Raw genomic sequence first — 27,542 nt, 5'->3', positions numbered from 1 at the left:
ATAACTCTTAAAGGAAGTAACCGATTTGGTACATATTTTGCACATCGTGAAATTTCTACCAGACTTAGATGAGGTTCCAATATGGACTCAATCGGTTACCTCCCACAGAAAATTTCGGAAAAGTTCATTTTAGGACCTGTTTTCGAATTGCTTTGCTTTTCGCTGTACCAACTTGTATTCACTGCCCTCCATACGACGCTATAAGTTTCATCAGGGGCAAGTCCATACTTCCTGAGAAAATAGTCTGAAAGGTACAAAAAACCTCTATGACACCGTGAGTAGTGGTTGGAGCGCAAGCTAACTCTCGAACGGATCTGCCGATTCGGTCCAAAATGTGGCCTTCGAAATATTTTGTGTAACCTTAGTTAAGGTTCGAAGATAAGCCATATCGGTCCACTCCTTCAGGTACCTCCCCCACAAAAGCTCAAAAATGTTCGGAAAAGTTGTGCGCACGATAACTCTTGATGGGAGTGACCGATATGGTCCATACTTTACACATCCTAATATATCTACCAGATATAGATCAGGCTCGAATATAGACAATATTTGTTCACTCCTTCGGGTACCTGCCACACAAAATTTTGGATATATTCACTTTAAGACCTGCCCTCGAATCACTTTGTTTTTTTTTTTTTTTTTTTTTTTGAAGCAACTTGTATTCGCTGCCTTAATTACAACAGTAAAAGTTTATCAGGGGCAAGTCCATACTTCTTGAGAAAACAGCCCGAAAGTTGTCAAAAACTGGAACCGAATACTGTGTTCGTCTATTTCTTCGAATATGAAATGAAATTCGAAGGTGGTGCCTATAGGTCCACTCCTTTCGGTACCTCCCCCACAAAAGTTCGAAAATATTCGCTAAAATGGTACGCGCGATTTCTCATAGACGCAGCAACCGATTTGGTCCAAACGTTGGATTTCTAAATATTGTCAAACTTAGTTAATCTGTCGAATCCTTGTGGTACCACCCACACAAATGTTCAAAATTTTTGTAAGGTTAAGGGTCTATTCGAGGATCCTTTGGACATTTTTACCGAAGGTTTTCCTAGTGGCCCTGTTTACAGCGATATTATGTTTTTCGTAAGCTAGTGTAATAAAAAAGCCCTTCTATCGTTATCCCCGCAAATTTTTTAGCTTTAATCCTATCCATACTTTTGTCGGTTCATACGCCCAAAATTTTGAAAACACTCCTAAATACATACGTTTTTTTGGGAAAAAAGTATTTCAGTCCACACAGGCTGGGGGTATATCTCTGTCGGCAAAGCCGACTGATACTTTTTTACTTTTTATACCCTACATCACTATATGGGTAGGGTATTATAAGTTGGTTTTGGCCAAAAAGTTTGTAACGCATCAAAATAATGGTCGTGGACCCATACATATACATACTAATGAATGTCTCGACGAACTGAGTCGATCTGGCTATGTGTATCCGTTCGTCCGTCTGTCCATCTAAACCTTGTAATCACGCTATAGGTCGCAATTTTAATCCGATCGTCACCATTTTGGGTGTTGATGAAGGTCCCGGAGGGAAAGAAGCCTATTGATTTTAGTGATGGTCGGATAATATTCAGAAGTCGGAATGGACAAAAAACTTATTTGGAGAAAAAGTCAACATTTTATTTCAAAGCGAATATCTCCGCTTCTGTATGGGGTATATCAAAAGCAAAACCTGCTAATGAAAGTAGAAGATATCACCCTTGCAACGATGTAACGTAGGCTGTCGTAGGTGGTCAAACAACGAAGATATCACAATAGACGCTAATAGGACCCAAATTTTCATTTTTGCGATTTTAATAATAATGACGAATATCACAGCTTTGGTTGGGGACCTTCCAAAAACAAAATCTGACTATGAAAGTAGAAAATCCCATAAAGCAGGTTAGCGTAGGTGGCCAAATAACGGAGATATCGCCATAGTCGGTAAAACTTCCCATTTTTTATTTTATTTATTTTTTTTTTTGTAATTATGCTACACATCGCAATTTTGATTGGATCGTCACGAAATTTTGGGTGTTAATGGGGGTACCACAGAGTTCGGATATTATTCAGGGGCCGGAATGTGAAAAAAAAACTTATTTCGAGAAAAGGCCAACGTTTTATTTTAAAGCGAATATCTCTCTTCTGTAAGAGGTATATCGAAAGCAAAACCTGGCAAGGAAAGTAGAAAAGATCACCTTTACAACCATGTGAAATAGGTTTTCATAGGTGGTCAAACAACAGAGATATCGCAATAGTCGGTAATGCATACGGTGTTCCTTTTTTTGTGCAATCACACTACAGGTCGGAGTTTTGATCGGATCCTCAAGAAATTTTGGGGGTTGATGGGGGTCTCACAGAGAAAGAAGCCTATTGATGGTTGGTATACATCCCACTTTTCCATTTTTTATTTGGGTTGTACTGTCGATGCACTTAAATGCGTTTCAAAAAAATGTACCTGTATTAATGAAGACATTCAGAGCAAAGGCGCTAAGCTATCCCAATTTTAATATTTTGAATTTTACCAGTCAAAAGCTTGTGCACAGGTGGGTATCACATAGTCGGTCCCGACCCTACTAAAGCCTTGGCTCACTTGTTTTTTTTTTGCAAAGTGATTTTTTCAAGTCACTGTAAACAACTCAACAAATGGTCGTATGTGAAACTGTCCTGAGTACGCTTAGGCTATAAACTGTCAAACTTTCCAAAAGACGACACTGCGTGTTGCCTAGGCCAGAAGGTTTTTAGTGACCCTCGTATCTACAAAACTACTAAAGGGATTTTCATGAAATTTGCAGACAAGGTAAATTTTGATGAATTTCGGAACCCCATCCCGTTCCCATCCCGTTCCCCCGTTAAAGGTCTATATTTGGAAAAATTATGGAGGTATCGAATTGAACATTAATTGGGGCAAAATTGTGGTTGCATCTCAGATTTTACTTAAAGTTCATGCAACTGCGTTGCACATAATCCTAAATTAATTGCATGTCAATATCTTAATCTTTTTGTATTAAAATAAAAACATAAAGATTTGATACTGTACCATATAAATATTTCTCAAAAAAATCTATAAAAAGTATTGTTATTAAAATAACGATATATGTATAAATGCCACAATGTCAACAGTTATAGGTAAGAATAAGCACATAACACACTACTAACATAAATTATAAACATCCCGGTTATGGAATTTTTTAAGGAAAGTTTGAACGTCTTTATATTTGTGCCATATAATTATTTCTAGGGCTGTACAATATAATATGGATAAATAAAAAATCTTAATATAAAAAAATTCTTGTTGGCAACAACATGTACATATAACGGAGACACTAACCGTACCCAGTATTTTGTGTTAAAGTGGTAATAACGTAAGTCTAGACAACAACCAACCACGACTGTTTGTCACAACTTTTGGGGAGAATGTTGGATATAAATACGCTATTTATTTAATAACGTAAGTCTGGACAACAACTGTTTGTCACAAATACTGGGGAGAATGTTGGATATAAATACGATGTTTAATAATTTATTTTCAGCTATTGGTCGCCAGATGGCGATAATATGTTAAAACGAGGTGCCTAGAAAACCCTTGAAAGCATAGACACTCGGGCGAAATTGTATTTTTTTATTTCGTCAGTTTTTACAAACAATTCATAGTTAGTTCTACAATATTCTAATCACTAAAAAGTTTATATAATGTAGGCATTTTTAGTTAATATAATAGCAGCAGCAGCGGATAGCGAGCGTCTATTTTTAATTAGTACAATATTACGGTTTATTGAAAGCCATAACTGAATAAAACAACAAACATTTGGTTTAATTTTTGGAAATAACGATCATTTTATTTATCAATATATTTAAATAATAAATAAGAGGTTATTATATAACAATTTCATAGCTGTAGTAAAATGGTTAGGTAGTGAAAAACTAGGATGGATTAGGGATGAAACGAGGAAAACAACAAATGATTTAATAAATAAAAATTAAATAATAAGATATTTAATATTTCATAGCTCAAATTCGGTTTATCAGAGAAATCAGAAAAACTGGTGAATTTGTTTGAATTATTTATGTAATAATATTTACGTAATAAATAATATTTGTAAATTTCATTGTGAGCATCTCTGACTGTTCAATCCAATTACACTACTTACAATGGAGAACACTAACAATACCAACAAAATACCCTCAATTTGGTGGGACACTAAACCAAGTATGATCTATGGTCCTCAGCCAATGGCTGTACAAAAAACAATAATAGTCTGGGTCAATTTGTAATAATTTGATTAAACGTAAAGAAATAAGGCACTATAAATCGACACCTCCAAATAATAGTATGCTAAGTCTGAAAAGTGAGTTTTGCAGGAGAAGCTCTCAAAGTTTACAGTTTTCTTTGACCTTCACTACTATTCTGAGTAAACATTTGTTTATAACTTCTGTTCGGATTGACCGATCATTACCAAAATTTGACAGAATTTAAGTTAAAGGGCGTAAACTGTAAAAATGTAAAGAACTTGAAAACGTGCTAAGTCGACTTAGCATACTATTATTTGGAGGCGTCGAAATATCAAATTGATGGTTTTTCGTTATGGATTCATACAGACGATGTTGTGCGCTTCATTTAAACAGCCTTTAAAATATTTGTGGTGAATATATATTTGAAAAATATAGAAAACCCAGACCGGACTTCGTAAAATTGTGTATTTTTAGTACTTTTAACTTAAATTGACATACAGAAATAAGGCCGCATGAAAAAACACCCCCAATTGAAAATAAAAATAGGCCCCAAACAGGTATATGGAAAACAACAACAAAACTTTTGGGGCTTATTTGCATCTTTTTGGGACCTTTTTTAATTCAGCTGTTGGGGGCCAATTTGTCTTCACAACAAGTAAATCGAAAATTTGAAACTCAAATTGGGGTCTAAATAATATTGGGGACTAGCGTTTTTCATTGAGGCCTTTTTGTACATGTTTAGGGCCCAAATGCAATCTAGTGATTACCAGAAAAAAGAAAGAACGAAATTGGGGTGAATTTTCGAATGTTACTATGAAGAAAACGAAAAAATTAGAGCGTAATTTCATAAATTTTATTAAGAACAAACAAAAAAAGGGGCTTGGGAGTTATGTCCCTGAAGCAAAACGGATATAACTACAAAAAAACAATCCCACGGCAAAGGGTTCTTTCGTACCGGATTGACCCGAGACCATAGTGTTTCGGCCAGCGGCTGCCAACCCAGCATCAAACCTGTGCTTCACGTAGGTTTCCATGCTGCTACAACAACAAGAACAAAAAACACGGACATAACTCCCAACGATTTGTTTCTTAATGTCAAATTTATTTTTTTGTGTTTCGAAATTTTCCATTGTTTTCTATTGATTAAAGAACTGTTATAAATTTTAGAAAGGAACTAAGAATATAAGCCGAATCGTACATTTGGGAAAGCTTAACTGCCAAACAATACCGAAGTCCCCACAAAATCTTCCAGATTTCATAAAAGCATTTAAAAATGAAATTATATTTGAATTTGTCAGTAGCAGTTCGAAAATATTTTACCAGACCACGGTATTCGGCGAAGACATTTAGTATATAGAGTATATTAATTATTTAAATTGAAAAAAATCGATAATTTTTTATGTGTTTGAATTTTTACAAAAACTCTGTATTTTTTTAAATAGCAAAAATATTTTTGTAAGAAATCGCGCGATTTTTTCAAAAATATTTTCGCCTGCTGCGTTTTTGGGATTGATACAATTATTTGCAATTAGAACAAGTACAAAAGTATCAGTCGGCTTTGCCGACAGAGATATACCCTCAGCCTGTGTATATTGAAACAATTTTTTCCCAAAATAGGTATGTATTTAGGGGGTTTTAAAAATTTTGATTAGGATTAAAGATCAAAAGTTTTGCGGAGGAGATACTAAAAGTAATGGATTGACATTGACCGTTATGGAAGTGGATCTCCAGCCACAACATACGGGTTTTTACACTTTTCGGGCTGTTTTCTCAAGAATTATGGACTAGCCCCAGAAAAAAAACTTTTACCGTCGTAATTGATGCAGCGTATGCAAGTTGCTTCAACAAATATAAAAGTGACTCGAAAGCAGGTATTAAAGTGAACTTATTCGTAATTTTGTGTGATAGGTACCCGAACTAGTGGACAAATATAGTCCATACTCGAACCTCATTTATATCTGGTAGATATATTAGGATGTGTACAGTATGGACCAAATCGCTCACTCCCTTCAAGATTAATCGTGCGAACAATTTTTCCGAATATTTCTTGAACTTTTGTGGGGGAGGTACCTGAAGGAATGGACCGATATGGCTTATGTTCGAAATTAAACTATGTTTGGACAAAATATTGCGAAGGCCAAATGTTGGACCGAATCGGCAGATCCGTCGGAGAGTTATGTTGCGCTCCATCAACTACACACGGTGTCATATGGTTTTTTTGCACCATTGAGGCTATTTTGTCAAGAAGTATGGGCTTGCCCCTGATGAAACTTGTACCGTCGTATGGAGGGCCGTGAATACAAGTGGCTACATCAAAAATCAAAACGATTCGAGAGCTGAACTGAACTGAACTTTTCCAAAAATTCTCTGTGGGAGGTACCCGAAGGAGTGGACCGATGGAGTCCATATTGGAACCTCATCTAAGTTTGGTAGAAATTTCACTATGTGCAAAGTATGGACCAAATCGGTTACTGCCTTCAAGAGTTATCGTGCGCAGAAATTTTCCGAACATTTTCGAACTTTTGTGGGGGAGGTACCGGAAGGAGTGGACCGATATAACCCATCTTCGAACTTAAACAAAGTTTGGACAAAATATTGCGATAGCCAACTTTTAGACCAAATCGGTTCATCCGTTCGAGAGTTATCGTGCGCACCAGCCAGCCAGACAGACGGACGGACATTGCTGAATCGACTCCAAATTGTCTGAAACACATTTCGTCCAAACATACTTGGGGTATAAAACCATTATTTCGATGAGGCACATTTTGCCGTAGAAACAAAGACATAGAAAAACTTTACATGTTCCAAATTTTGTGTGGGAGATACCCTAAGGAGTGGTACGATGTACGTTCCATATTTGGACGTAATCCAAGTATGTACGCGAGTGTTATGTTAGGCACAACCAAGTTTAGTTAGTGCCGGCAGATTTTTTGGAGCTCTAGGGCTATTATCTCAAAAAGTATGGACTTGTCCCCGAAAAAGAATACACCGTCAAGGAAAAGAATACAAAGTAAAAATTTAGATTTTTAACAAAAAATGTGACGTTTATTGACCATTAATCGGACAAAAAATTTTAAGGAAAATTCTCTTATTTGAAGACAAAATTTTGATGTATTCAATAAACTCATAAAAATATGTATATGAAGACTGAACACCAAATTTCTGTAATTTTGGTTGGATAATGTGGATTAAACCTTAAAAATTCGAAAATTGGGCGGTACCGTTCCACGGGGGTTATATCAAAACGTGAACCAATACCAACAATTCTCTGTAAAAATATTTTGCAAGGCCTGGCGAAGACTAAATACCAAATATCAGCTACATTGGTTGTTTAATGTGCCTAAAGCCTTGAAAATACCTAAAATCTGGCGATACCGTTCTATTGGAGCTATATCAAAACGTGAACCTATGTACATAATTTGTATTTCAAGTTTTTTGGTCCATTGGGAACCCTCAATGCAAAATTTCGGCGTATTTGGGCGTGAAACATATGTAAAATCTTCAAAATTCCGAAAATCGGGAGGTGCCGTTATATGAGGTCTATGTCAAAACGTGAACCTATGTCCTTAATTTTTATCGGAAAAGTTTTTTGTAAAGTGAAAACCCCGCATCTGAAAATTCAACAAATTTGGTTGCTAAGATTAGCTAAAATATTCAAAATACCGAAACATTAAAAAGTACCGTTGCATGGGGACTATCCTAAAACGTGGACCGACCTTCCCAATTTTTTGCTCTCGACATTGTCAGTGAACTTTTATATTTGGCCACCGTTTATTTGAACTCGCGACATAGTGCAGCGTGTTTTTGAGGATATGCGCCATTACCTGGGGATCTATGGACTTGCCCTCGAAAAAATATTACAATGACGTAACGGGGGCCGCACGAACATCCTGCTACAAAAAATTTCATAACGAAATCCGGTACGAAAGAACCCGCAGCCGTGAGGTTTGGTTGTTTGGGCAATCTGGCTTAGTGTCTTTTGATGGTTTACTTAATTTTGTCCAGTATTTAATTGAAGCAAGCGAAAAATTATTTTTGTTTACTGTGTTGATATTGGTAAACAATTCAAATGTGGCACTATCTCCAAATAAGACAGTAGACATTTTAAAAACAACAGCATTTTAATTGAACAAAGTTAAACTCCATATCGATATCCACCTGTGATATCGTGTGGAACTTTATATTATTCAGTAACTAATTTTTTAAATAAATTTTCCAAAAATTGTTAGGCTAGGCCTTCCTTAGCCTCATTTAGCGGCGTCTTGCTGACAGATCCGAAGAGGTTCGAAGGTAATTTTTTCGACTATTTTTCATGGTAATGCAGAACTATATACATATAAAAGTTGACATCACATTTTTCGAGGATGTATTACCTCTTAGCAAAAATGAAAAGAAAGTCGATGCTGAAATCAGTGACTGCTTTTGAAAGCACTTCTAGTTCCGATAATATATCAACGTAGTGGTAAAGTATTTCCCAATCCATGCAAACAGCCGGAAAATCCCCACTTTGATGCCAGATGCCTCCAGCACGGAACCAATGCTATGACCATGAGTGTTGTTTTACTACCTAGCTGTTTCAACTTCTATTTTTTTTTGTATTCCGCTTCCTTCCATCTTGAAATCGGGTCCCATCGTAGATGACATTTGTGAAAGGTTAATGAAACATTGACTTTATTTGCGATCAGGTTTATTTGCGCTCATACTCCCACTGAAGACAAAAACGAACACACCAAAGACATATTTTACGAGCGCTTAGAAGAAACTTATGACTGTTGCCCTGCCCATGCCATTAAAATTATTCTAGGCGATTTTAATGCCAAAATTGGAAAGGAGAAGATCTTTGGCCCAACAGTCGGGAAATTCCGTCCCACAGTGAAACATTTGACAATGGTATGAGGCTGATAGACTTTGCAGCTGCAAAAAATATGGTAGTTAGCAGTACCAGATTTAAGCATCTCGATATTCATAAGGGCACTTGGCTGTCGCCAGATCAAATAACGAGAAATCAAATTGATCACGTTGTGATAGATGGAAGACATGCATCAAGCGTGCTGGATGTACGATCGTTCGAGGTAGAAACATAGGCTCGGACCACTACCTTGTTGCAGCATATGTACGTACCAGATTAAACGTAGCAACAAAGTGCGAACAGACACAACACGGAAGTTGGACATCGGTAAGCTGCAAACACAACAGATAGCCACAGCAAATTCCACTCAACTAGCCCAATTGCTTAATGAAAGCACTCCTCGTCCCGATAACATATCAGCGCAATGGCAAAATATTGCCCACTCCATGCAAACAACCGCAAAATCCATACTTAGATACCAGAGACCTCCACCAAGGAATCCATGTTATGACCAGGAGTGTCGTGCTGCTACCGAAGAGAAAAATGCGGCATATAGGGCTGCTCTACAATCAGTAGCAACGCGTAGCGCACGAGAGAGGTATCGGGAGAAAAGGAGAGACGTCTTTTCCGCAGGAAAAAGAGAGAGAAATGGAAAAGTGGGAGTGTGAAAAAATCGAGATGTACAGGTATCCAATAGCAGCGAAGACGACGAAGATACCACAGATCCAATCCCAGAAGATGGTATTGAATGTATACCGCCCAGCCAAGATGACGTAAACACAGCAATAAGTCGGCTGAAGAATAATAAGGCAGCAGGAGCCGATGGCTCACCAGCCGAGCTTTTCAAAACCGGAGGCGACACGCTGATAAAGTGTATTCATCAGTTCGTTAGCACCATCTGGCAGGAAGAACGAGTACCCGAGGATTGGAACCTGAGCATTCTGTGTCCTGTCCACAAGAAAGGAGATAAAAGTGTATGCTGTAACTATAGGGACATAAGTCTTCTCCCTATTGCCTACAAGATAAGTGTCAGGTATAATGTGCGAACGACAAAAGCCAATGCGGCTTATAATTGTTCCACAAACATCCCAGATGTGACAAGGGAGACTTCTCTCATATCAATGAGTGCACCCCGATTCATATTAGCTCAATGATATGGGACCTACTGTTTATTGCCGAGTCCGAACGGTGTGTCCTAAGACACCACTTGTAGAGAAGTTTTACAAGGCTGAAATACTCAGGAAATGTCGCCAACATCACTGAGGGGTATTTTGCCACCGTTGAAAATTTGATGTTGCCTCGCCTGGGAATCGAACCCACGGGTGTGCATACCATTGCACCACGGTGGCACCCGGCTTTAGACCATTGACCAGATATTTACCCTGCGGCAAATCCTGGAGAAGACCCAAGAGATGCAGATCGACACTTACCACCTATTTCTTGATTACAAAGCAGCCTTCGACAGCTCCCTACATTCAAAGGTATTCCAAGCCATGTCTGAATTTGGTATCCCTGCAAAGCTCATCCGGGTTTGTAGAATGACATTAACTGATACTCGATCGTCAGTTAAAATAGAAAAGAACCTCTCCGAAGAGTTTGGTACCAAAAGAGGTTTCAGACAAGGTGATTGCCTCTCATGTGATTTTTTCAACATTCTGCTGAAAAAGGCTATACGATATGCGAAGGTGAAAATAAGTGGTACAATATATACAAACAGCCATATGTTACTTGCTTATGCCGATGACATTGACATCATAGGTCGATCTCTAAAGGAAGTAACTGATACCTTTGAAAAAGTCGAAAGGGAATCTGCTAAAAGGGGTCTGGCGGTAAACGGCGAGAAGACAAAGTTAATGGTTTCGTCGCGCAATGCGTCCATAGAGATCGGGCCAACTGTTGACGTTGGTTCCTATAATTTTGAGGTAGTAAGGGACTTCGTCTACCTCGGCACCAACCAACCACATCAGTTGTGAAATACGAAGAAGAATGGTGTTGGCCAACAGATGCTACTTCGGGCTGAGTAAGCAGTTTAGAAATAAAGCCACATATCGGCAAACAAAAACAACGCTTTACAAAACACTGATACAACCCGTGCTGATGTATGGTTCAAAAGCCTGGGTACTTGCGCAAGCAGACAATGCAGTGCTTGGTGTGTTTGAGAGAAAAATTCTTCGAAAGATCTATGGACCAATCTGCGTTGACGTTGAATATCGACTTCGTATGAACCACGAGCTGTATACAACGACATCAGTATAGATAATCGTATCGAGATGAAACGATTGCGTTGGCTAGGCCACATCATAAGAATTAACGATTATTAACCCGCTAAAAAGGCGCATGAATTCAGGCCGCACGGCGGTGCACGCAGAATTGGCAGGCCAAAGAATAGGTGGGGCAAACAAGTGAATGAAAAGATGACAAGGCGCGGTATTCCAGAAACGAAGCACCAAACAGAGAGAGTTGGAGATATTTTCTTAGTTCGGCTTATGGAACACATGTTCTGTAATGGGCCAGCTAAGTAAGTAAGTAATGAAACATTGATTACTACATGGACTGAGGAAAATTCCAATGGAAAATCCCATAGATCCTTGGGGTCAAAACCTTATCATTTATTGTCAAAACTACAACACTGGCCATCGATCAGACCTTAATTGTCAAAATTAGTTTTTCCATACAAATTTCAATTTAATTTATTTAACTTGTAATTCAAAGCCAACCGATCCATCGGTGTAAATTACAAAATGCATAAAAATTTGCTTAACCAAATAAGAGGAAAAACTACTCGAAAACATAATGTAAGACTACTGCCCGTAATTTCTAGCCCTAGGTAACCGGGTAGGTAGCTACCTATTAGTTATCTTTACCTTTAGTAATTTCTACGTGCCATTTACCGAGGGGTGTAAATTTTGAAAACTTGTGGTAACATTGGTGACTTTCATTCATAATTTCGTAAAAACATTGCCACATATAAGTGTTTTACAATTTTTAACACATTGGCAACGATCAACCAGGCAAAATCCTTGGTGGCCGTTTTCGACCCGGTAACGTTACCTATGGATTGAAATTATGAAATTTTGCTTACACGGGGGATATCTATGAACTCATACATAACTACGCGTATAAATTACGGAAACTAAAACTAATATAAAACAAGTAAAAAAGTATCAGTCGGCTTTGCCGACAGAGATATACCCTCAGCCTGTGTGAATTGAAACGTCCATCTATTGGCAATATCGAATCTACGGATTACGGATTTTGTGGCCCTTTTTGGAATTTGCCGACAAAAAATATATTTGTTTTGAAGCTCAAAACTGTTCCCGAGGATGAAGCGATTCGATAGGCGGTTTAAACTGTATTTTTTCGAAATTTTGTGTAAGAGGTATCCGAAGGATTTGATATATATAACCGATTTTCGAACCTGATCTGACCCGACGTCGTGGACCTATATAATCCATAATCTAACTTGATATATGTCTGGCAGAAAAATTACAATGTGCAAAGTATTGACCAAATTGGTTAGTCCCTTCGAGAGTTGTCGCGCGCATAATATTTGCGAACAATTTTACTTTTGTGGAGAAGGTACCCGAGGGAATTGACCGATATGGCCCATCTTCGAACTTGAAGTAAGCATGGACAAAATATTACTAAAGCCAAACTTTGGACCAAATCGGTTGATCCGTTCGAGAGTTATCGTACGCTCCAACCACTATACTTGGTGCCATAGGGGGTTTTTTTAAATTTCGGGCTATTTTCTCAGGAAGTATGGACTTGCCCCTGATAAAACTTGTGCCGTCGTAATGGGGGCTGTGAATAAGAGATGTTACAACAAAAATCAAAACAATTCGACAGCTGGTCCTCAACTGAACTTCTCCGAAATTTTGTGTAGGAGGTCGATAGAGTCCGTATTGGAACCTCATCTATATCTGCTAGAAATTTCACGATGTGTAAAGTATGGACCAAATCGGTTACTACCTTTAAGAGTTATCGTTCGCACAATTTTTCCGAACATTTTCGAACTTTTGAGGGGGAGGTACCTAAAGGAGTGGATCGATATGACCCATTTTCGAACTTAAACTAAGTTTGGACAAAGTATTACGGAGGCCAAACTTTGGACCAATTCGGTTCATCCGTTCGAGAGTTATCGTGCGCATCAGCCAGACAGACGGATGGACATTGCTAAATCGACACCAAATTGTCTGAAACACATTTCGTCCAAACATACTTGGGGTCTAAAACCATTATTTCGATGAGGCATATATTGCCCGTATGAAAGTGTATTTACCGTCGTTAGCATAAATGCTGAGGGTATAAAAATGCATACAAATAATAAAAGGTGTCCCAACTAGAACCCAATTTTTAAATTTGGCGCCATTCGAAGTGTCATTGTTTGACATTTGAACAATTGTTATTGCTTGCTAGTAGAAGGTACGAGGTTAGTAAAAATGGAGCACTATACGAATGAACAACGCATTCTCATTGTGAAATTGTTTTACCAAAATGGTGAAAGTTTATAATGCTCCAAAAGAGTCAACTGTAAAGAGATTAATGGATAAATTTGCCGAAACTGGGTCTGTTATTGATGTAAAGACAACAACGCGCCTTCGACCAGTTCGATCGGCCGAAAAGATCACAGCTGTACGTGATGATGTCGCTCAAACTCCATCCACCTCAATTCGACACCGAGCTCAGCAAATTGCTGCGTCAGTCATTTCCCGGTCGTTTATTTCGCGTCTTGGAGACCGCCTAGATCGTGCGATTTAACACCTTTAGATTTTTTTCTTTGGGGTTTTTTGAAGTCGATGTTTTAGGCGAAAAAGCCGACGACGACGCAAGCCTTAAAAGAGGAAATTGGACGTTGCATTAATGAAATACCGCAGCATTTATGCAAAACGGTCATTGAAAATTTCTTAAAAAAATCGCGTGTGTGTCAGCAAAGCTGCGGCGGCCATCTGCACGATATCTAGTTCCATACATAACCTCATTCTGTCTACTTTACGATATAATAAAGTTTCACAATTTTTTTTAATATCTGTGTTTTATTTCGAATTTAAAAATTGCGTTCTAGTTGGGACGCCATTTATATACAGATTTAATTTGAAACTACTCCAAAAATTAAAAAAAATGCAAACAATCTGGCAGAAATTTCGAAATCAGAAATTTCAAATCAGCAGACTCATAAAAGTTTTAGAACGAAGACGCATGAAATAGCTCCATAGAAGTATGTTATTCGATATTTACAACTTCTAGACAATGTACAACCCAAAAATGCATACGAACCATCCCTGGTACTAGCCTCATCAAAAAGTATTTTTGTTTTTGTAAATCTTCATCATATAATAAATAAGCTATGAAAGGGTATATCTGAGTAGAGTTGTATAGTTCATGAACGAACTAGTTCAATTGAACGATTCATTGAATAGAGCGTATGAACTAGATCAGTCGATATAGTTCATTATAGTTCAATAGTTCACTGAACTATAATCAGTCGGCGACCGTACGATCAACGAACGAACGATTCACAATCTAGTTCACATGTCTTTCACATATGCATAAAGTTACGCCGTCGTCAGTGTTAAGTGATGCCTTCGTAATGTGATGAGTTTGTTTACGTTTTGGATCAAGGTACAATGAATAGCTGTTCGAAAGTGAAGATTTCTTCAAAAACACAACAAATTCCACATATTTCCATATTGAATGTGCCTTGTTCTGGATAGGAAAAATAAATAAAAAGAAAACACACACAAAGCTTTTTCGCATTGATAGTTTCTACACACACACAACATAAGATTTTTGCCAGCCACCTAAATGATGGACGTGTTTTCTTAAATTAATACCAACTTAATCTTTCTTTATAAATGGAATAAAACACGTAAATGTAATATTTTTGTTCTGGTGTAGTTAAATCATATTATTCTATTGTTTGTTTCTATGTATTTGGTGTATGTGTGCGTTTGATTGACCGATTATGATCCGAATGAACTGGATAGTGAACTATGAACTAGATTACTGAACTAGTTCAGTTAAAAGAGCTGAACTATTGAACTAGATCTTTCAAATGAACTAGATTGTACAACTCTATATCTGAGCTATGAAATACTTGAAACTGCTTCCTTGGGAACAAAAATTAGAAAATAAAAATTCAAATTTAAAAGTTTTGCAAAAAAAAATTGTTTTTAAATAGTTTTTTATTGTGTTTTTTTTTCAAAATATTTTTTCTGTATCATTTTGTAAATTAAATTACAACTTAAAACAATAATTATGAATGGGTTTTAAATTAACTTAAAAATAGTGACAAAATTAAGAGATTATTGTTATATTTTAAAATATTAATAATAATATTTTTTAAAAAATCAATTTCATATGATCAAAATGCTTTTCGAAAGTAAATACAAATATTGCAATATTAGAAATTTTGCGAAATTTCAAATCAAAAAAAAGTGACTAAAACATGACAAAGAGCATCATAATGTGACATTATTTTAATGCCACCTTATATATGGGTTATTAAATGCTTCACTTAAACTACAAATTTTGCTGAAAATATATGGGAAAGAAAGAAATATTGAAAATAATAAAAGAAAAACTTAAATTTTATAAAATTGTAAATGATAAATTTAAAAAATAAAAATTATTAATAATTATGTTGGTTATGGAATAAGTATTAATAAAAGTAAAATCATTGGCACAAGTTGCAGTCTTAACTTAAATAAAAAAATTATTAATATAATAAACATAAAATAAAAAAAATTAATTAACGACAAACAAATGAAACAAAAAAGAGATGTAAAAAATATGTACACAAAATTATAATATAAATACAAATAAAATTAGTAAAAATGTATGCTATACAGTGGGTGAAAATAAATTCTTGGTTTTAAAAATTTAAAAATAATACTTTTTAAATTTTAAATTAATATAATCATTTAATTTTTTTTAATTTCCTCTACCAAGATTTTACTGACCCCACTTTTGCATAGTTTTTTTTTATATTCTTTGAAAATATCATTGCACTTAAAGAAAAATTAAAAAATAGTTATATTTAAACACTAGTATTGTATAACAAAATGTCGTTGTTTTTAAGGCAAAATTCAAAAGTCCTTTTCGATTTTCAATTTTTTTGTTTGTGTTGAACGAAATAAATAAGTGCACTTTGTTGGTCTATTCTAAGAGAAAACGAAAACATTCCAACTACATATAACAGTTTTTTTTTGGGTAAAATTTACATCATATTGCCATATCATAATTTTCGAAATTTTCCATTTTCAATACAAGGCAATGGCTATAACAATAATAATGCCAATTATAATCAAAAATAGTGTAAATAGATCATCCGTATTTATTAGACCCAATGTACAAGCAACAACTATGTGCTCCAACAGTGTCAAACCGTTCACCGCATTGGCACGTTGTTCGCCCAAAATATTAAGCTGCGTTTTTTGTTCTCTCACTGTGGTACTGGTCGAGGGTAGGCATTCATTATCATTATGGAATGGTTTCTTCATTTCTTTCCTTTTCTCTTCTTTAGCAGCCAAGCTTTGTGGAGCCTTTTCACAACATTCTTTCTCTTCTTCCTGTTTAGGGCCTTTTTCATAGTAATTATGGAACTTCTTACATTCTTTCTCTTCTTCTTCTCCTTGTTTGGAGGCTAAGCTTTGTTGTGCTTTTTCATAACAATTATGAGCCAAGTCTTGTAAACTAGGAACTTCAGTAATAACTCTTTCGCCAAAAGCTCTCTCATCTTTTAGAGCTTTTTCTAGATCACAACATTTTGAAACGAGATCTGCAAAGCTTTCTTCCACTTCCAAGGGCTTTGAGTCACGTTTGACATTTATTTCATAATTGATTTTCTCCTCCATGATATTCATTTCTATGTGTGGAGTTTCCATGACAATACTGCGTTTTCTCTTGGGAGCTTTAGACGAACTATCTACATCAAAGGTTTCCTTAAGCATGCCTTGCAAAGGTAAACAAAATCCAGACATAGTTGGTTCTTCATCGGCTAGGCTGCAGCCATCTTGTTCACATATGGTTTCATTTAAAAACTCCTGAGCTCCTAACTCAAAAGGCTTTACAAAATCTACATTCTCATGTTCTTCCTCAAGGCTTTTATTTTGATTTCTTGCCTGTAAAGCTTTAACTTCAGCCATAATTTCAGCACTGGCTAATTGTATGCGTTCCTCAAACCCAGTGGTCTCCCTTCTACCATAAAGCTTGGGTTCCCTGCCCTGTCCTATGTGGTGATATTCAAAATCATCTTCCTCTCCTGAACTAGAGCTTTCATATTCTAACTGTGACTCTCTTAGGCTTTCCAATAACTCCTCTTCAGTTGGTAAACGTGGAAATTCTTCTCCATGCCCTTCCTCCTCAGAGTCTGTTACCTCCCTTTCCTCTCTCTCACTTTGTTCATCTGTACTACTTTGTTCTTCTTCTTCGTCGTCTTCCTCTTCCCCCTCGGTTCTAATTGCAATTTCTGTTTTAAAATAATTTCTAACCTCAAATCTGGAATTGAATGAAGAACTCAACTGCAAACTATTGGAACTAACGGTATTACCACTCAAGGGGAAATCTGCCAAACTAACATTTCCTGAATCCGGATTGGAGGAGGTTTCTTCCAGTGAACTTAGTGAATCAAATTTAGTTAATCTACTACTAGCATCGGAGCTGAGATTTTTATCTACCAAAATATTTACACGGCTAGCATAGATGCGATTAAAGTTGGGTGAAAACTTGAAATCTGGCTCAACACCCTGGTGGTGTTTTTTAGCTTCTACATTTTGTTCGGGTATGGTTTCTAATCTAGACGACATGGATGATGTGGATGCAGCAGATGCTAATGATGACATTTGCTGAGGACTACTGGCATTGTTGGTATTAGTGGATGATGTTGGTGAACTGGATGATGAGTTATTCAGATTATTCTTAGTATTTAGGGTTAACAAACAACATTCATTCGGATTAGTTTTGGAAGAACAGCAGCATTCATTAGCAGTACAAGATACAACATGTTCTTGGGGGGATGCAGCAGTTAGTGTTATGCTTGCGGTATACTGGGTGGTGGTGGCCTCGTTACCTGAGTGTTTCTGTAGCTTCGAAGTACGCGGCATACGATTTGCAGATTTGTCTTCAATGCCAAATATCATGGCCAATTCTTCGGAGGAGTTGTATTGTGAGGGCGATGATGAACGGGCCCTCTGCGTCGGCGAACAGGCCAAGGTGGCACTACAGTTACTGACGGGTGTTAGATTGAGCGGTGGCGGTGAGGGTGAACAGCTGAAATTGCTGGCCGCACTGGTCGTGGTGGTTATGTTCGGTGTAGCACTCGTTGTCGATTGTACATCGTAGGATGTGGTGCTGCAGGATTTAATACGATCTGTGCTGGGTGCATGATAATCGCTACTGGGTGATTTGATATAATCACTGGATGAATACGGATTGAATGAGGTAATGCTTGAAGAGAAACGGCGACTGGCCGTTGGACTAGATGATTTTGCCAAACAATCACTGGAAGATGAAATGGAGGAGGCAGTGGCACTGCATCCCGCCTTAGATTGGACAGCAGATACTGCTTTGGCGGTGGCAGTGGAGCTGGTATTGGTCTTGGCCATCTCTTGTTTGCGTGCCTGATCTTCACATTCTCTCATAATTTGATCAATGTCTTCGACAATCATCCCCACCTCTTGCGGCTTGGTGGCCACAAAAGCTTTTGGAGTTTCTGTAAGAGTAGAAGTTGACAAATCATTGGGACTTTGACCTTTAATATTACTATCTTCCAAATTACAGGTGGAGGCCACTGTTATTTCAGGCTGATTGAGATTGTCATAGTCGTGATTCTCAGCCAAATCGCTCAATTGGCGCATACAACGTCTGGCAATGGCCTCAATTTTATCCGATTGTATGGGATCCAGTTTTTTGATTAGAGTTGGTATTACCAATGATGAGGTAGTATCTTTTTTATTTTGACTTGTGGCTGGAGACTTTTGCTGATGCTGTGCCTGCTGCTGCGGCTGTTGTCGCACTTGCACAGCTTCTTGTACTACAACAGGTGGCTCGGTGGTAACAATGTCTTTGAGTATTTTTTCACACACCTTATTGGCGGCCTCCGATACTTGATCAATGGCCTTAATAAGTTTATCCTCTTTGTGCAGTTTTCTGGGCGCCCGATTGCTGTCGTCGGATGCTACTTCTTCTCCATCCGGCAAGGTGTCCAATAGCATTTTGCCACATTTCTTGGCTGCCTGGGAAACTTTTTCAATCTCCTGTAAATCTTGTTCGATTTTGTCATCATGTGAATCCTGCCGCTTGGGCTTGGACTGGGTAATCAATGCCTCCTTGCGTAGCTCCTGTAGCTCTTGGCTCAACTTAATGCTACTCTCTTGGGCATCTTGGGCAATTTTATTGAGTGCCTCTTCCATTTTATAAGTTTCGCCATGCAGTGGTTCAGGTGTAAGGGATTTTCTGGGCATTGGTGTGGGCTTCTGATGGACAACAAGAGTTTTCTTTTCCTCCACGGATGGTGTGGTGGTAGTGGTCAGTTTCTGTGGCAATTGGCATATGGCGCCACCCTGACTGGGATGGCGAAAGGGTACATGAGCCTTTTTGGCATTTGCCACTGCATTTTGTTCCTTTTCCTGTTCCTTCAAGCTTTGCAACAACTTCAGCGTGGAGGGAATATCGTCTGTGGTATGTTCCTTCTTGTGTAAATCAGACATACTACCCGAACGATCTATACTCCTTGTCAGTTCCATATAGGAAAGCAGATCGCCGCCAGATGGCTTGGCTGCATCTCTCTGGATCAGAGCATAAATATTTGCCGATTGTGTACGAGTGGCACGATTTTTCTTTGGCAGCACACTGGAGGGATATTGGAATCTCTCTCGCGGCTGCAGAGGATCTTTACGCAAAGCTCTCACAGCCAAATCATCTTTTATTACATCAGGTGCCTTGGTGTCCTTCTGCACATAGTCATTTTGGATATTGGGTTTCACGTGCAAATAATCCGTTTTCGGAGCTGGCACAATTGGTCCAATGGGTATGCCAAAGGGTGGTTGTTTTTCCACGGTCTTGTGTTGCAAATTGGCCAACTTTATGTTGCGATACGCCACATCATCGCGTATGGGATCTGGTTCTCCGGTGGGAGAATCATCGTCATCATCATACTCATCGGCATGGGCCAGAGCATATTTCTCAAAGTCATTGGGTGTGGGTACCCGGTCTTTTTTCGTCGTCGTTTCTACTGCTGCCTCTGGGGGTTCTGTTAGACCAAGTGAACGATAAATGGCTTCCAGCTCGTTAATGGCCTCTTCCAAATTGGCGGGTTTCTTGCGGGGAAAACTGAGCTGTGGTATATTGGGTATGCCAACCAATTTCCTTTGTGGTGGTTGTGGAGCATTTTGGTGCTGTTCCCTGCGTTCATTAACATATTCTTCATATTTATTGGGAGGGGCACCCAATTCACCCGAACGTCTTTGGTAATGATCTGGCATTGAACGGGACTTGGCCATATTATCCTTCTTACGTATCTCCACATAGTTGCTGGCATTATCCTGGGCAGGTTTAATGCGCAAACTTCCGCACACAACACCATCAATCTCATCTTGACCCTGATTGGGATGTGGAGATGCAGCCCTGGGCTGGGGACTTGTCTTTGTCTTATTCGGTTTGTAGACCTCCGAGTACATGGGCATGGGATAGGCTCTCAACTCCGTGACTCGAGAAGAAGAAACAGATCTGGGTTTGGCGGCAATGCCACTGTCTGCGGCGGATCTTTGCATGTCACGACCGCGGGGTGCTGGTGTGGGAGTGACAATATTTTGTGTTGAACCATCCAGGCGTTTCCAGAAATCGGTGGCATTAACTTTGGTCGGTGAGGTGGGCAAACCACTCTTTGTGGTGCGTAGTATACCCGATGAGGGAGGCTCTTCGATTTCGCCATCGACATAACCAGATGATTTGTTGGTTGGTTCCAGCATATGTATGGGTTTGCGAGAACGTGGTGTGGCATCGGCCACATAGTGGAAATCCAAACCATTGGGCAGGGACTTTTTGCCAGGATGGGCATCACGATCGGCCCGGGTAATAAAGCGGCGATTTTGAGGTTGCACTCCTGTGCCACTACCCTGATTTGCGGCAATATTCAGTGATCGTATCGACTGGTATTGTGGCTGATGTTGGGCCCAGATTTTATCATCGGAAACACAACGCCCACTTAGACCTGTGGCAGGCAGAACGGGTACACCGGTTTGATCAAAGGCATACGAAATTGGTCTCAAATCACCGGAACTTCCATCCTGCAACTGTCCACTGCCAACATTGACTCTTCGCAATGGATCTCTGGGTGGCGGTGGGGGAGGCAAGGGTTTACTTTGCATTCTACCATTGACATTTTGCAAGTGGATGTGACTGTCATAGCTGATGCTCCGCTTGGCCTCGTTTACAGAATTTTGCAAGTTCCTGGAAGGCTGTTGTTGTTGTGGACGTTGTTGTGGTTGCTGGGGATTCCATTGGACATAGGGAGCCATAGACTGTAGACTGCTGGTGTTACGCAGCTTGGAGATTGAGGCATTATCCACCGAGGACCGTAGGTGCTGAGGTTCAGGTTGTTGCCTATTATTTGCTGGGGCTTGATAGATGGAAAGTGGCACCGGTTGGGTCTTCCATCTCTGAGTGGGTTGCTGGGCCATCATAACCGGCACTTGACCATGGCTAACCTCGCCATCACGTGACAGTCGTTTGTAGTAACGTTCATTGCGAGCTGCACGACTTTTGCGACTCATGCCACCATTTTGGCCCTGACCACCACTGTGTATGCTCTCATCGCTGCGGTATTTAGAAAAAGTGGAGGAATTTAGTGATATTAGTTCCTCCTCACTTGAAGAGCAAACGACTTGAGGGCTGTGACCAGTGGCTTTGGAAGATGAACGCGGCTTCGCCCGGGATGCCCGGCGGTCCAAAGAATGTGCTGATTTACTCAGCAATTGTTGTTGCGTTTGGGGTCCATGTGACAGGTACTGTTGTGAGTGATGCAAACGCTGAGTTTGGTTTTGGTAGAAAGGTTCCTGGGAACCCATTGGTGATATCGTTTCAACGGGTAAAAAGAACTCATTGTCTATATGTCCACCAACCACGGGAGATGTCACAGTAGACGAAGAATTATTACCCGATATGGGACTGACTACAATGTGATCGAAACCACCAGTTCGACTATTGCGATTTGCTGCGCCTCCAGTACCACTGATTGCTGCTGTTTTGGATTTGGATTTTTTATTTGGCGTTGAAGTGGCGGCGGAACTTGAACGTGGATATTTATGGGCTGGTGAAAAGCCAGCTTTGCGATCATCTTCCGATGATGATTCAGATTCAATTTCTTTTTTATTTCTGCGGAAGAAGCGACCAAATGACCATTTTTTGGAATTGTTGTTATTATTGCTGGCATTCGACAACTGTGAGCCATTTAATGACGGATCCTTTTTATTGGCACTCATGTGAAAACGATCCATGTCGCTTTCAACGATTTGTATTTCGTCAAGATTGTCGACGTCGTATTGTTGCTGTGGCGGATAGAAATTGTATTGTTTTTGGTATTGATATGATGGGTGTTCTTGTTCTTCTTCTTGTTTCTGTTGTTGTTGTTGGTGCGGGTGGTGGTGTTGTAGTTCACTAATGTTTTCATTTGAAAGTTGTATTTCTTTTGGCAGAGGCAATTGTGGTCGCCAGGATGATTGGACAGTCTGTAAAAATAAGGAAAGAAAGAGACAAATGGAAAATTAGTATATGGAAATAAGCAGTAAAGCAGATTTAGAATAATTCATCATATAGTAAAAAATACAAATGTTGAGATTAATGTTGATTTCAGGGATATTTTTCCCTTTCATTAAATATATTTTAGAATATCAAAAGATTGAGATTTTATACGAAATCGTATACGTACAATTCCCCCTAACACTCCATACCTCAGATAAACTGTTCCCAACTTGCATTAAGAAGTAATTCCATTTTACATAAATTATAAAATAATTTAAAACACATTAACACCTTCCATACAACCTTGCCTTATCATATGGTTTTTATCTCTGTAATAAATTATAAAACAAAGTTGACGCATTATGGCGGTCTAAATGCTTACGCACTTATTAAGTAAGTACACGTACAAACATACATGGCTTGCCAATTATATTTATCATCACTTAATTAGTTTTGAATGTCAAAACAAATTATAAACAACCAATGCAAGAGTGAATAATTCTCTCATGGGGAGGAGAAAAAAATTCATCGAAAATTTTAATTATTCATAATTGCCGCAATTCCATCGGCTTTCCCATTAAAGTCAGCTAAAGAAAGTATTATCGCATACAGTGGTTTGATTAGGGTTATCATTAATGAAAAAAAAAATTATATAAAAAATGCCAATGATGTCAGAGGCAAGGTATGCATTTTACTTAGTTAAAATTCTTTGATTAAACACATATGTATATTGACCTTTGGTCTATAGAAAGATTCCCAGCAAAATGTTCGATGCCAAAGATGCCATTCAATCATGGGTGCAAGTGAGCTGGCATGTCATCTTTTTAGCATCTTCATCGATGAATTTTTATATGAGCGTGGACCCCAAAAGATGCTACTCATTTTTGGATCCAAAGCATGTCATTTACACCAATGCTTTGACATGTCATTTTCACCAATGCTTTCGCATGTCATTTATACGAATGCTTTGGCATGTCATTTTCACCAACACTTTGCAATCACATTATCATTACGACAAGAATTTTTATAACGTTGGTTCTGATTTCGAGTCTCCGACAACATCAATCCTATTGTAAATAAGTAATCTTATAAATTTAGAAAAATTTGTATAAATAAAGACACAAAATTCATCTCTATTGAATCGATGGAATGGGTTCAAATGCTGATGAAAAGATCGTATCTTTCACGACTTCCTTTGCATGGGTTCAAATGCTGATGAAAAGAACGGATCTTTCACGACTTCCTTTGCATTGGTTCAAATACTAATGAAAAGATCAGATCTTTCACGACTTCGTTTGAACCAATGCAAAAGATGCCATGAAATCACGTCATCGCATGGAACCCCTTCCTTCAAATTTTGCAGGGTTATTGAAAGAAAAGAGAAAACGTTCTTAACTCCACAACATATAGAACATGAAACTGTACTGGTTCTGCGTTCTGTTCGCTTTCGACAATTCATTCGCTTCAAGCTACTACCAATCGAGTATCATCAATCCAGTTACACCAAGCCGTGGAGTATTATCAATCCGACTACTACAGGTCGAGTATTATCAACCTGACTACACTAAGCAGAGCTTCATCAATTCGACTAGTACTAGCCGCGTAGCATCAAGCAAACCTCTGCTAATGTGTATTGAACCGACTTCTGCCAACACTAGCATCATCACATATTCTTATGTTCACAGTAAGAATCCCCCCACTCGTGTTTTAACATAAGGTTTATGGGTCCTTGAGCTAACCGCGCCTGCCACTAAGCTTACCTTAGCCTTACACAGAAAAAAATTGATAACGATTTGATAATCAAATTCAAATATTCAATTTAATTTTGATTGATTTTTTGGCGATTAATTAATTGTCATATTTACAAACGTGTTTATCAGACATTTTCCCCAAACATTTGCAGTTTCTTTACGTGCTTTTTTTGTTCATGTAGTTATTTATTTAAAATGTAATAACTTATATTTCAGCGTCTTTAAAAAAGTGAGTTACATTTTAATTAGTTAGAAAATACAAATTTTAATAGAGCTGTTTATCGGAAAGATTTTTTTTTTTGTGAAGATAAAATCTGTAGTTTCTTTTTTTACACGCAGAAGTCAGGCTGTTCAAATGGAGCTCGAGCAGGGACCCGATAAAAAATCCCTAGAGTAATTGGGCGGCCGCTAGGTTGTCCAATTGGCGCCCGAGCAGGGACCCAACTCGAAAATGCACAGCAGAAACCTCGAAAGCAGAAAAAATTAAAACCAGAGTCATTGTAAAGCGATGCCAGGCTGCAGAAATATCAAGGGAAGGACTAACGGAAGGGGAAGCAATTGGCAGTGTTTATGCTGAAGAAAAAGCTACAGTGGAGCTCTACCGAAAATTTACTACTGGGGTTAGAAAACAATGTTCAACCATCAATGTTTAACAAAAGAATGTTTAACCTTACCAGAAATTACTTCCCGGCGGGAGGCATACGATTCTGAAATTATGAATCTGGCGAAGGCGATTTTGTAGAATTTCTAGAAAGACTGAATGAGTTAGACGAGAGTCTCTGAAAGTAACCGCCTATCATGTCCTGGCACACTTTTCGGGGGAAGTCGAACTCATTGTAAGAATCCACACAGCTCTACGTTAATATCCACCATGTAAATAAGCGTTAGAAAAAACCCCTCGTTATACTTTTTGGCTGTTTAATTTTCACCCGATCAGGGACCCCATTAAAAATTGTACTGCGGAAAACCCGAAACCAGAAGAAACTAAAACCAGAGTCATGTCAAGCGACAGGAATATCTAAAGACGGATTAACAGTGGAATAATTTAGGAAGCATGCGGAAGAAGCGGCAGCAAAGCTCTACTGAAAATTGAACTACAGTGCTGAGTGTTGAGGAGAAAACGGTGGCCACAACAGAATTGTTAACTGCCACGGAATCTACTTCCCGACTAGAGGCATACGATTGCGAAACTATAAAGGTTGTGCAGCGCTGGATCCTCTCTGACGAAGGGGAATTTGTACAATTTTTAGAAAGACTGGAGTAGGTTGGCGAGTGCCGAGTAGTTCTCTTTGTCTAGCCCAGTTAGAAAAAATGTTCTATAGTTGCCGGCAAATATAACCGAGAAAAAGCGAACGACTTCAACCTGCAAACAGTGACCACTACGAAACCGCACCCTGCCATCAATGCATCAATTCGATTCGATGGTGTTCGCCCCGAATATAGCCACTACGTCCGCTTATTTGATTTTCAGACCTTGGTCGAGCTAATATCACTCACAGATGACATCGAGCTCTTAAGAAGGGCTCACATGGCTTCTCATCGAACCGAAAGTTACCACCGTTCAACACACTGCTGGCGAGATGTAGACAAAGGGAACACAATCGATCCCAATGCAAAAGCAAGAGTTAATTGTTGTGATACTGTGGCAGATAAGGTCTTCTCTCCGAGAAATGTAGATGTCGGGGAAATTCAAGCTCGGGGATTGATCCCAATATTCAATAACATATCTGGATTGCAGTTAATCGTGGAAGCATGTTTGCCGGAGCGTGGATAAGGGAGCATCACTCCGATATATCGATAGCTCCGAGAGAAAATACATAGACAGCGATGAGTAGGAGGGTGCCGCTAGCCGTTGATCAGATGGCTACACGTGGTAAAGTATATCCTGGGAGAATCATCTTCAACGACAAGACGATTGCCACAGAGGCTGCAGTCCTCTTAAAAACATACGAGAACATATCGAGAACATACTGCGTATTCACCATGTAGCCCTTGATGAATGTAAAGTCCTGTGCCGGATTAATCAACGGTATATACCTCAAAATCGGGCAGTGATGGCAGTCATCAACGAAAATTTCACAGTTCCCACAGTTGGAGACAGCCAAACTACTACAGACAGCCAAATGGCGCCAGCGAACAAGACGCTCGAATGTGGACACATATCGAAAGCATCTTGCGCATCGTGTTGGAATTTTAATAGCGGATAGCCGTTGTAATTAGGACCACAACATAATTGAAATAACGAGAGGCCGACAGGTCTCGCGTCATGGGATTTTCATAAAGAGACGGCCGGCAGGTTTCGAGTAAAAGGATTTTCCGTATAATCGAGGACCAAAAGGTCCGACGAGAGGGCCGACAGGTCTCCAAATAGTTTAAATAACGAGGGGGCCGACTGTGTCTCACGCAAAAAGGGGTTTCAGTAGTTAACCGAGGGCAGATAGGTCTCAAAATAGTTTAAATAACGAGAATGTCGACTGATTTCACATCAAAGGGTCTTGTTTTCGTGTTTAGGCAAGGGCAGAAAGGTCTCGAGATAATTTGAAAGAACAAAAGGTCCGACTGAGTCTAACGACAAGAGGATTGTCAGTGCTTAACCAAGGGCAGATAGGTCTCAAAATAGTTTAAATAACAAGAATACCGACTGATCCCACGTCAAAGGGTCTTTTTGTGTTTAGCCAATGCAGAAATATCTCGAATTAATTTAGGTTACGCGTGGACCGGCAGGTCTCAATCAAGGCTAGATAAAAAGAGAGCCAAAAAATCTCACGCCAAACGATTCTACTGTAATTAGCCGAGAGCAGAAAGGTCTTGAAATAAAAAGGTAGCGAGAGGTCTCTAGGCATAGAATTTTGCAATAATTAACCGAGGACCTATAGGTCTCAGACGTTATGGCCGAGAGATCTCAAGTCAAAGGATTCTACTTTAATTTGCCGATGATCGAAAGGCCTCGAAATATTTTCGGTAACTAGAAGACCGAGAGGTCACTTTATATA

The 27,542-nt window shown here is 38.8% G+C and overlaps 1 protein-coding gene across 18 annotated transcripts in view; it reads right to left on the bottom strand.

Annotated features, from left to right (window-relative positions):
• Positions 1-27,542, bottom strand: part of Svil (Supervillin) — a 1,126,087-nt gene that overhangs the window by 817,134 nt on the left and 281,411 nt on the right. For 17 of the 18 annotated variants that reach the window (XM_073980344.1, XM_073980341.1, XM_073980337.1 and 14 more), the window contains one exon: positions 18,129-22,785. The exons of the other annotated variant lie outside the window; for it this stretch is intronic. In XM_073980344.1, the coding sequence (XP_073836445.1) occupies positions 18,129-22,554 (4,426 nt within the window). In that variant the 5' untranslated portion in view covers positions 22,555-22,785. The remainder of the gene's footprint in view (positions 1-18,128; positions 22,786-27,542) is intronic. 18 annotated transcript variants of the gene reach the window in all.

The sequence above is a fragment of the Musca autumnalis genome, unplaced genomic scaffold (assembly GCF_047663935.1).
Source record: "Musca autumnalis isolate F117 unplaced genomic scaffold, ASM4766393v1 scaffold_4, whole genome shotgun sequence".
In the NCBI taxonomy this organism is placed as follows: domain Eukaryota; kingdom Metazoa; phylum Arthropoda; class Insecta; order Diptera; family Muscidae; genus Musca; species Musca autumnalis.
The sequence above is the reverse complement of the archived record's forward strand: the minus strand, read 5'-3'. Positions and strand labels throughout refer to the sequence as shown.